At 37.3% G+C, this 12,037-nt stretch overlaps 1 protein-coding gene across 1 annotated transcript; it reads right to left on the bottom strand.

The window, feature by feature from the left end:
* Window positions 1-674: 674 nt before the first annotated feature.
* Window positions 675-11,316, bottom strand: LOC140765926 (PH, RCC1 and FYVE domains-containing protein 1). The gene is made up of 9 exons (XM_073105259.1): window positions 10,911-11,316; window positions 9,502-9,588; window positions 8,871-8,960; window positions 7,709-7,789; window positions 7,364-7,558; window positions 5,137-7,272; window positions 3,818-3,964; window positions 1,788-2,149; window positions 675-1,152 (listed from the first exon to the last, which is right to left on the bottom strand). The coding sequence occupies exons 1-9, from the start codon at window positions 10,968-10,970 to the stop codon at window positions 1,020-1,022; spliced, it is 3,291 nt and encodes a 1,096-aa protein (XP_072961360.1). The 5' UTR covers window positions 10,971-11,316; the 3' UTR covers window positions 675-1,019.
* Window positions 11,317-12,037: the final 721 nt, after the last annotated feature.

Genomic DNA, 12,037 nt, shown 5'->3' on the forward strand with positions numbered 1-12,037 from the left:
ACGACGACACAAAACTCACCTAAATTTATATTTAAATTATATACCAACTAGTCAAAAATTCACTTTTGCCGGATGATTTTTCTCTTTTTGTTGTTGTTAAGAGAATTTTCCTGCGTATTAAGTTATTTACCCTCATATACATGTAACATGAGAGGCCGTAGCCTTTAGACTTTATTGTCCTTTCTTAATGGAAAGATTACTTACTAGTTGGAACCCACAGGATCAAGTACAAGAAATCAAAAGTCAGCGAGATTCCTCGATTTTGGGTCTGATGACCTCAGGGTAACTTTCATTTAACCGATTGTTGAAATAATAAGCCTTCTTTCAAGAATCTAGTTCTACTTTGAAGGACAAGATAAAAGAGGGGAAAAAATCTCCTGTACTTTTAGATGACCCAAGTCTGAGTACAAACATAAATCTCACAAAAGATGCCAAATCTTTAGAACACTATTATCCTTCATGTCAAAAAAATAATAATAGATTTCTAGTACAACTACTGAAATTCACCTTGGGTAGGCAGCTGTTCAATAACTTTTCTCTGCCTCTCAAGAAAGAAATAAAAAGCAAAAGGTTTCCTCTGAATAATCCATAGATGAAAAATACGAGGTGTAGATCCGAGAGACTGCTTGCATCGTATCCAGCCATCTCCACACAATATAATACAGCTCGGTAGCTGATTCAACAGTGTTACTTTGAATTTGTCAGATGATGGAAGAAGAGAAAAAAGAAGTCAATGCTTTCGCTTATGAATTTACAAAGACCAAAATATTAGCAACCTGCCACTAAGAATTTACATTTCTCAATCTCGAACTCTCACTCTAATTTTTCACACAATAAGAAGAGGAGTAAAGATCATATAAGAGACCAACTCACAACTCTTAATCAGGCACCTATATATTCTTTAGTGGGGCTAAAATAAAATGATAGCCATGTCTACAACCGCTCGATCAATGGGAGCTTCCTTGTGATTGGAGCTTGAGTTCAATTGATAGTCCAATGCATGGGTGGTCAATCTTATATCAATGGGATACTTCTTCACTGCCAATACTAGCAGTAGACTTGTCAGCCATGCGAACGTTATACTGCTCGTATACTCTCGCACGGTTCTCGGCCCACCATTGTTCCGCTTGTTTCTCACTGAAGCGCTTCCGACTGAATTCAGAAAATGAATAAGTGGATGCTATTGAACTGAACATTAAATTTGCACTTAGAACTTGCATTTTCCCAGGTGCCACAAACCACCATTTGATTCAAGAAAGAATGTCAACTAGAAAATCAAATGCAGCAGCATTTCTATAGCTGATATAATCATTAATTAGATTACTGCTTATAATTAAGCTTAACCATTGATAGGAAGTTCAACTATTGAAAGTACTTTTGAAATATTTCTTCATGTTGTAACTTTCAACCACTACCAATTATTGGCATAAAGTATATTATAACAATATCATACATAATAGACTGCTCCTATGACTTTCCCATAATAAATATTATCTTTACTTTTAGTTCAGAGAAATCTATATTTGGACGTCGAAAATTGATAGTCTAATGAACAAAGGATTCAACTATGTAGGGTCAGGATTATATATTAATAAGATAATGTTAATACAGATTGACAACTTAAGTATGCCTTTTCTTTTTCTGAATAAGCTACTTAAAACTTGGAAACAAGCAAGAAGCAACTAAAAGTTGTGCTTCACTAAGTAGCATAAGTTTATCAAGAAACGTTAGTATGGAATGCCATGATAGTTTGCTTTTGCTTTTGGAGAGAAGGAACTTAGACATACCTGAAGCGAACTCTCTTGAGATCTTTGGCACCCCCAGGTAGAGAAGTGAGGGTAATGTACACGCCTGGCTCATCTTGCTCAACCCATTCAGACTCATGCTTAGGGTCTGACTCTGTTAATTTGGTTCCATTCTTGAGTACTTCTGAATGACCTGCTTTATTCTTGTTGCTGACGAAATTTGGTCCATTTGAAACAAGTAAACCATTTGAATCTGGTTCCCCAGAAGTTATTGGGCTGATCATACTTTCAATAGCTGCAGCTGATATGTAGCTTGAAATTGGACTACTGTTGAGGGCTGTTAAAGAAGGTAATTTAGTGTTCTTGGCTGCTCCTACAGGTAGCCTTTCAGCCATGCCCTTCAACTATTATCAACAAGAGAATCCCATAAGTACAATGGACCATGCTTTAGCATAATTCAACTGAATTAAACAAATTGATAACGATATCATTCAGAATTGCACTAGAAATTTTTTAATTTATTTACAAAGAAAAATTCAAGTTATATAAACCATGAAAGAATTCCAAGCTATCAATTTTTCTCTAGATTGAAATCTTTAGAGGAAGTCTGCAGACTAATATAAGTGAGTACCCACTGTGCAGTTTAAGTGTTTAACCTTTCACATCTATAACGAATGTGATGCAGAAACAAAAGAGGATAATTGGGTGTATCCAAAGGATTCATGATTGAAATATTATTCACCAACCTTTTTAAGAGATAATTATCAGAAATTAAATCTTACGAAGATATCCACTGAAAAAGAAATAAACTGGAGTTTGAACAGGAAAACAGGCTGTGATGAGATCAGCATTGAGTGGGATTTAGTGCTCCAAGAGAAGACGTGATTATGGTCAAAACTCACCACAACCAATGGTTATTATGACCAAAGGTGGATCTCGGCCAAAATAGATCAATTAGGTCCCCAAATCAGCGATATTACTGTATTAGGAAAGTTCTATACTTATATCTTTTAGTGTAAACTCAGAATTCAATAATGTTTGTTCCAATGTGTTCAGGTTGAGTTATGATGAGTCCTGGTCGAAACTTCTCATAAATGGAAAGTGTGTATTTTGTCGGATTAGGATTTTAAGTCTCCTTTTAGTCTTTATTTAGTCTTCCGGGCTTGTGGCCGCAAAGTGAGAAATTATTATCTTCTTTTATGAAACCTAGTTTGCTTGGAAATGCTTTCTTGATCTTAGGTGTATTTCTTCTTGTGAATGTTATTTGATATGTAGTTCTTTGTGATCTTCATTGAGTTTAACGAGGAGTCATTCTGTATCTTGTGAATTCATCTAAAGTGGTGATCATTTATCCAAAGCCTCGTGGACCACTATACATTTTCCCAGAATTTTACGACAACAGTTGGTATCATAGCATCCATATCGTTCCATTTCCAGTATCACTGTGTTTTCTTTTTCAAAGGCATGCTGCCTTTAGATCAATAATTCAGTATAATCAGATGCTCAAATGGTTTTTCTTGGCTTTAATAACAAATCCTTAGGAGTTATAGTAAGAGGTTACTGTCTTAGCAAATTAATTGACCCCCAGTCATAACAAAGTCAAAGAAACAAGACATATCACCATACATATTTTATATCCTTAAGTTGCCAACCATGCCACAACATAACATCATACTGCAACAATGATGAATATTAACCAAACACCAGAAGAATTATCTAGACAATGTTATAGTGATAAAGTGATAATGTGCCCCTCATTCAAAAGATTGATGACTTTGTGCCACTTTGGCAGCAGCTATAGTAGGATTGATTCATTAGATATGTTATGACACAGAATATGAAGATATACTACGAACCCATTTGAACATGGATATTTCATTCAAAATCAATTTAGGCTGGACAATATCGAAATGTATAATAAATTGTTGTTTAACTAAATAAGGTTGAGAAGATGGAAGTCATAGTAATATCATGAGTTCATAGAATAACCATGAGGAAAGCAAATTTATGCAAAATATTTTGCAGCTATCCAGAAACTCATCCATGTCAACACTTAAAATAAACAATCTTACCTGTGCTGTGAGAGACTTAATAACTTCTTTTGCTGCTTTGCACTTCGCAGTTTCTTCCCCTGCAATAGCAATAGCCTCCTTCAACTGTTTAGTTGTTCTGTCCAACTCAACTTCTTGAAGTTGGGATTTTCGAGTAAGAGTTTCCACCTGAAATAAGGATTCATTTATAAGGTTGCAAACTTTGGCACTTTTTAAATTTATAACTCACAACACTTAATATCAGGTTACCTAGGGAACTTCTTATGATTCACAAACTGCATAACCAGGTGAAATGGAAGACATTCAATAGACATGCATCTACTAACCAGACATCATCAGAAGAAATAAATCATACATTATAATACTAACTGAAAAGAAACTGGTTATCTCTGTACAGAAGCACATATTGGGAACTAAAGCATTCTTAATATGTAATTCAAGTAAACGTAGGTGGAAATGAAGTAGCAGCTTTAAAAATCCAATCAAAAAGCATACCAATTGGATGAATAAGTAAGCATTTATTCAGTTCTGTCAATTAACATTGTCAAGAAAGAATATAACTGTGGTTTTTTGTTATGTAAAATAAACAGTGAAGCTTCAAGCTTGCACTTGCAGTAATCTGCATAAAGTTCTTGCAGATAGAACTGCCATCTGCCTGGCAGAGCTAGCACAAGTGGCTCGTTTGGTAATTTTTTTTATTCTAGCTCAAAAAAATCTATTCTTAGGCATGTCAATTGCTTTATTCGTTTCTATTACAGAAAACTAGACATCTAGGTGTTCTTATATAGCAAGCGTTCTGCTAATGAATGACATAATTGATTCTGACTGATTTGGAGTTCACAAAGGAAGGTCAGGGCACCATGTTGTCCATTCAAGAGCTAAGAAAAGAGGGTTGTAGTGTACTACTCTACAAAGTGCAAAAAACTATAGTATTGAATCAATCCAAGAAAATGTGGTGAAGCTACTTTAAATTCTTATAGCTCCTATGATTTCTATCTACATTGTCCATCACTCCATCATGTATCTGTTGAGCTAAACCTTGGCAATAGCTTATAAGGTAACAATTTTTCACGTAGTCCATTTTGAATTTCATAATATTACTTTTATTTAATAATAGATTAATAATATAATATCCTACTATCCCTTATTTGGTTAGAAAAGCCACAGCCCAGAAGGATATATCCATTATAATCTACTTTCCTCAACAAATTAAATGTCACATAATCTGATATAGAGATCTCCTCCATAACTATGAAAGAGCAAAATGCTTTCCTAAACAAAATTAACCCAAAGATGAGTTACATAGGACTCAGAAATGGATAATATATTAAAACATGTACCTGCGCTCTCAACCTAAGAACTTCTTGGCTTAGGTTATCATCTGTTTTGTCTACATTGTCCACAACAAGTTTCTGAGAAGTTAGACCTCCCAGAGTTGGCGTTGGTGTTGTAGAACGCGGAGGGCTTGTCCTTCTTGATATCGGTGATGTTGCCCTAGAAACAATTCTGGATCCAGGAACAGAAGCTGAAAAGAATTTTTTTGATGCTCCAAATACAGGGTTGAATGACTTTGAAATGTTAAGGGCACCCCATTGTGAACTTCCATTAGGGATAGGAGATACACGACTGCCATTGAATTCAAATTTCTTGTTTCTCTTGGAAGAACTGCCTTCCACATGCTTAAAGGACTCCATAGAAGACAACCTAGATATCTGTACATTTGATCTTGCATCTAATTTATCCTCTTCAATAATATCATTGCATCCCTGGATAACATTTCCTTTCCTGGCAGTTGCAGAATAAGATATCGAGTCAGCTTCTGCTGCCCTACTCAGCTTGCTGTAGCAGCTGTCACAAACACGATATGGTTTGTTAGGATTAGGTGCCATTGAAGCCCTAAGAGTCTTTTTACTGCTGCAAGAATGGCAAAATACAAGTGCACAATTGTAGCAATTATGCCGTTTCCTCTTAAAATTAAATGTGAGGCGGCAGCCTGAGCACATAGACTGATCAACACCAGACACCCATTTATGAATACAGATAGCTGCAGTAAAATTAGTGCCACAAACAACACTCCTGACTTGTTTATCTTTTAAGGCTTCAACCAATGTAGGTGAATTTCTATCATCAGTGTCACCATGACCTAATCTGCCATTTGCTCCTTTACCCCAAGTGTACACTTCACTCCTTGAAGTCAGGACTGCTACATGATAAGCACCACAGGAGATCTCTTCAACAAAGTTTTTAAGAAGCTTTCCTTCAACTCGTACAGGGAGCTTGCCATCTGCTTGTGGATTTCCAAGTTGACCATAAACAGTGCTTCCAATTGTATAGACATGGCCTGAGGTTGTAAGTGCAACTGTTAGGCTATGGCCACAAGCAACTTGACAAAAGTTCGGCTCGACCAATGCAGCCACACAAGTAGGTACAAGTCTTGGTTCTTTGTCCCCATGTCCCAGACGACCTTTATCACCATCACCCCATGTGAAGAGCTTACCAGAAGAGCATATGCTAGAACTTGAATTCCCTGCCATAACTTCTACAACCGCAGCAGTATGCCAAACACCACAAGCTGCACGCACGGTGCGGAGCCCTTTGAGGGATTCCACTTCCTTAGGAGTCGAGAGACTTTTGCGATTTCCATGACCTAGGACACCAAAAGTTCCGTCCCCAAAGGTAAACAATTGCCCAGAAGAAGTGACAACAGCTGTATGCCAAGGTCCACAGGAAATTGATGAGACATGTATTCCCTCCAAAGGTCCATTAACCCTTTTGGGGATCCAGTGGCTTACTTCATTTCCATGACCAAGAAGTCCAAAATTAAAAGTACCATCACCCCATGTGTACAAGTCTCCAGAAAGTGTAACAGCACAAGTGTGGTGCTCCCCACATGCTACTAGTTCAATGTTCGTATTAACAAGAGCATCAATAAGTTTTGGCTGCGAGACATCAGAATCTACTCCATGTCCAAGCCTGCCTCCTGATTCCTCCCCCCAAGAGTATATCTCTCCTTGCTTGGTGACAAGTGCAGCATGTCTTCTACCACATGAGATATTCTGGACATCAAGTATTACAGCAGATTCTAATGCTTTTGGCACATGGGAATCCATTTTGGCACCTAAACTGCTACTAACTCTTGTATTTCCACCACCCAAAATTCCATCAGCAGTTCCTTCCCCCCATATGAGAACATCCCCTAAAGCATCACCATCATCATGACCAGAGCCTTGACTTGATGAACTAACGGCACTTGACAAGCTTACCCTGAACGCATCCATCGTAATGCCTCTTGAATGCCCGTTCACATTATCTGAGTATCCGGATGACAAAGAGTGGACTGACCCAGTAGTGGAATCTGATGGAAAGAACCCCTTAGGAGGAACAGCATATAATACAACATCAGAAAAGGCCTTGTCTAAACCATTCTTTGGTGGGCTATCATATGGGCTTCGGAGCTGAAAGTTGTCACTGCCATCCTGAGTTAAATAAAGGACTGAGGACTTTCCAGATTTAAGCATCATATAGCAACAATAATGAAGAAAAGAATTTAGAATGAAGATGGAAGACCTTCTGCATGCTTTCATTGCTACCAAAAGGAGAACTTAACGGTGAACTTCTACGAGTATATGTTCTTGGACTGCTTGTGCCAGTTGACACTCCATCACTTCTTGATTCTGTTCTCCATTTTCGATGATGGCTACGTGAGATCAATGTCTTTAGACCAGCAAACCAAACTTCTGCTTCATCTTTATCCTTACATATCTGATATAGGTAGGAATGAGATACTCGACCTTTATAATTGGGCAAATTCAATGGAAAATAAACAACACAGGTGCTCATAAAAGCTACACAATAAGCAGCAGTACAATCATGTGATGTTCTAACAGTACAACAGGAATAGAGACAACTTACAATATCCAATGATCTATCACTATAGATTAGAGAAAATGACTGGCATTCCTTCTCAGGCCGTGGATACCTCTGAAAGATTGCCTGGAAAACAAAAAATGCATCCCTCATCAATCCACAGTTTTTTAAGTATTACTAAATCTAAGCCAATTGATACGCTTGGTACCACAAATTAGACATCATAATTGCTGGAAAATGACTACATATTTTGAAAAAACTTTATTAGATTCTTTTGTGTTCTGTTTACTACAGAAAATATAGAATCCTGCACAAACCATACACCATTCTCATACTATTCTGACCATATCACACCTCATTCCAGAAAATTCAATGCCAAACCAAGTTTGATATATATCACGACCATCCCTGTCTCTTTCCATCTCAACTTCTCAAGAAAAAGGAGAATGAGTGTCAGATGTGTGAAATTCTGATGTCAGTAGGATCTTCAAAGCATAATGCAATATGTCCTTGCAGGGCAAACAAGAAGAAACAAGTTGTAAACTCTCACTCAGTTGGCCATAAAGTGAAGATTAGGACAGTCCTCTCACATGGACTGAATTTCCACATAATTGTCCAATACTAAACATAGTCATGAGATTCTCAAAATGACTTCTACAGATTCTAATTTAGATATATTTAAAAATACTGTTTTGGAGATCAAATATTTGCCCCTAATCAAACTTAAACGATTTGTACTAGCAAGAAAGCAAAGTAGGGATACTCAATACAAATGGCATAAAAAACAAAAGCTGTCATGGAAAAGATAAAAATCGGATGAACCAAATGATGCAAATATAGATTGGCATCTGCGGTTTCTTATGATGAAATATAGAGAAATAACTGAAAGTGTGTTTCTAATGTCCAGCGAAAGATAGAATTTGTCTAACATACAAACAAATATTTTGTCTGTATAAAGTGAAAATACCAGCAGATAAGAAAAATGACCTGAAACTCAAAAACGAAAGGTATAATTGTACATAAAAAAGTTATAAAGGAATATACTTGAAAAAATATGTATGATGTGATTGCATGGGTTACTGATTTGCTAGAGTTAAACAATCATCACCAGTGACCAGAGAAAAAATTGATACAAAAGACATCCTCTTTTCATGGCAGTTAAAATTGAATTATGAAGACTTCAGAATAAAAATATATGAATTCTTACAGTTCGTTGTCCAGGCATAATTCTGGATACATGGCTCAACTTGAGGTGTTTCTCCTCTTTTCCAGAGAACCATATTAATACAGATTCATCCTGAAAAAAGCAAAATCCAATCATTAGAAGTAAGAAATATATTCTAGCACATAAAGAAACAGAAGAAACAAACAACAAGACTAGAACATACAAGCAGACTCAAGTACTGCAGATATATATGAATGTAAGACACAAAGGACACATATCCGTCTGTGATTTCACAAAATTATGCATACAAGCATACAACTGTGGCTTAAGTTATCAAAAGAGTAGCAAATTGATATAACCATATCAATCACTTTGTCAACGACCTCCTATTTAATTGTTCACATAACCAAGATAGAACAGCTTGCAAGATTTACTTATTAATAGCAAATAAATTTTACCAAATGGGCCATTAAATTATAAGCAAGGTTTGGTTAAACATTTGTGTTTATATACAAGAAAGGTGTCCCCGGTGCACAAGGCTTCTACCAATGTGAAAATTCAGACCAGAATATAGCACATTCATAAACCATGAATAGATGGAAAACAAACAACAACAAAATTGGTCGGTGCAACTTGCTACTCTGGACAGAAAGAATTTAAATCTCAATCTCACATTGGACAGTCTAAATGGGCAAAACTTGGGCTTCCCTCTGCGCCCATACTTGAGTAAGTATGCTCCTTTCTTAAGAGCAGTGATAGCCTGTAAAATTAGAAAAAGGAAACATTCTGTCAAGATTCTATAGCAAATAATATGAATAGCGCACAACATGATATATACAAGAAGAATCAAAGAAAAGCACGGACCTAATAACACTAACAAAGCACTTTCAAAGCATAAGCAATACAATTAGTAAGTGTATGAAGACTGGAAAACAAGAATCCTATATTCCTATCAGAAAGCTGCAAAAACAAAATAAGTGAGCACAACAAATGTGTAGTTGTTCTCTGAGTAAGAGCTACAAGGTAAAGTCCAGCCAGAAAAGATTCTCCTTGTTTCATAATTCATCAATATTATATCAATTATGCAAAGTCACGTCCCTGAAAACCACCGAAGGCACAAGAAATGCACTGCAGCAACTGTAGATTGATTTCAGTCTAATTATAATATAGCTGGAAGCACGATAGGGATTAAACACAGATATTACTTGATAGCAGCTCTTCTAAAATTTTATAAACATTCTCTCTCAGACAGATACTTGAATTTCAGTTCCACAAAAAGTTGTGCAAAAAGTCTTTCCAAACATCCATATGTCCAGCTTAGGCACCCAAACATAGCTAAGTTCCTGATTCACTGCCTAGTTCACAAAGGTCTGACTTTGTAAGATATTAGGTTAGCTCTTTCTTTTCCATGGCAACATGCATAGATGAACAACAATGATCTTGTTATCCTCACATTGCTCAGAACCTATTTTGCATTTCAATCCATAAATGTTAATTTTGGTAAAGCTAACTGCCTAACTCTGCCTACTGCCTAGGCTTCTTTCACTGAACAACAGATGATCTTCCCCCTATTAGTGTGTGTGTGTATTTGTGTGTATGTGTGTGTTTCTAGCTTACCTCCTGTTTAATCATTTCTAAACTCTACATGCAGTCTTACCAAATATCTACTATATTTCCCTCACTTCTACTGCACCACAATATTCTAGTGGATTTCCAACCGCCCAGTTCAATATAAACCATAATCTAAGTATAAGAAAAGAAACACAACAGAAACAAATTGTAAAATTCCTCATAACCCCATTTCACGAAGTCCCAATATAATCTAAGCACTGAAATTAACCAGCAGATTCCCCAATTTTACAGGATTAACCAGTAGTTGTCAGGACCCCAAATTGGTTTGAGATAACTAGAGCACTCACTAAATCCCGTAGCATCAAACGCAATGCCACAAAATGCAGTTCATTGTTCATACTTTATCCAGAATCGTGTTTGGCAATCAAAACCAAGCAGTTAAATCTTGAAGGAACAAAACCATACATTTTCTTGCAAAAATATCCTACTTTTAGCAAATCGAACCATTACCTGCTCGATATCCCTCTCGACCGGCCCTGCCCGGCCAAGATCCGACGCCGCCCCCGACATCCCCTTGGCCGGCGACCAAGCATCAATATCCGCCCCCTCCTCTCCTCCCAATACGACTCGAATCCACCTCCATTATATTTAAACTAAGCCCTACCAACGATCCAATCCGATCAAAACAGAACTCGAATCGAGAAATGCCCGTCGATCGCGATTCCACCGTTGATTTCAAACTTTCCGACAACAGATTGAGTCGGGAGATCTCTGTCGCCTCTACTTCCGCTTCCTTTCTTCGATTTTGGGTTCGGATCCAAATGCCGGACGTGAAGAGACTAGTGCGTGTTTGGCGGAATCGAGTAGAAGAGAAAAAGGAGAGAGAGAGAGAGAGAGAGAGAGAGAGAGAGAGAGAGAGAGCTCCTCTTTTTTGCTTTCTTTACTGTTTACTGTTACTGTGGCTGGTCGATACTATCCCCACTAGTTTATCCAATAAGGAGGAAGGAGAAGCAGATCGCCTATAAAAACCCGACTGTACCATTCCCCTGAATGACCACGTGCCATCTCTTGGCTGGCTATTAAATCGTAATCTCAGTAAATTACTTGGATGCAGAGAGTTCCTACATCCATGGACGCATACGATCTTCTCCAAGAGAATAGCTGGAGGGGTTTAGTAATGGACCTGGTCATTCGAATTATTTACAAGGCTACCCCTCTGTACTAATTCTCATTGCGTAGTGCGGAGGGCTGATATTTCCTTTCTTCCTTATAGCAAAGTTCTCGTTTAGTTTACAATTTTTAGTACTGGAAATTACATAGCTCAAAACTGGATTCGACGACAATGACAACACGAGCTGGATTCAGATGCCATTTTGATATCCAGCTTACTTTTTTCCTATCGACAGCCTGCAAGATTGATCAATTTGTTTACTTGTCTAAGAAGCCAGCTTCTAATCCAACCAATCAATAATGGAGATCAAGATCAAAAGACTATTTGGCCTTGGTGCACTTGACGTTGACTCATTAAAGGGCGATAAAAAAAAAGGAGAGGAGAATGATCGATTACCTGCAACTCTTTTGTTGTTAGCTCCTCCAGGTTGGGAGATTTGTATAAGAGATGATGAGATAAATGTGGA

This window comes from Typha angustifolia, chromosome 8, assembly GCF_048772165.1.
Source record: "Typha angustifolia cultivar Huaian chromosome 8, ASM4877216v1, whole genome shotgun sequence".
In the NCBI taxonomy this organism is placed as follows: Eukaryota; Viridiplantae; Streptophyta; class Magnoliopsida; order Poales; family Typhaceae; genus Typha; species Typha angustifolia.

Excerpts from the sequence above, each read along its gene's own strand:
- LOC140765926 (XM_073105259.1), bottom strand. The coding sequence starts at position 10,970 with ATGTCGGGGGCGGCGTCGGATCTTGGCCGGGCAGGGCCGGTCGAGAGG. Across the intron at positions 8,961-9,501 it reads GCCCATTTAGACTGTCCAAT|GATGAATCTGTATTAATATG; the intron begins GTGAGATTGAGA and ends TGCTTTTTTCAG. Across the intron at positions 7,790-8,870 it reads TTATGCCTGGACAACGAACT|GCAATCTTTCAGAGGTATCC; the intron begins GTAAGAATTCAT and ends TTTGTTTTCCAG.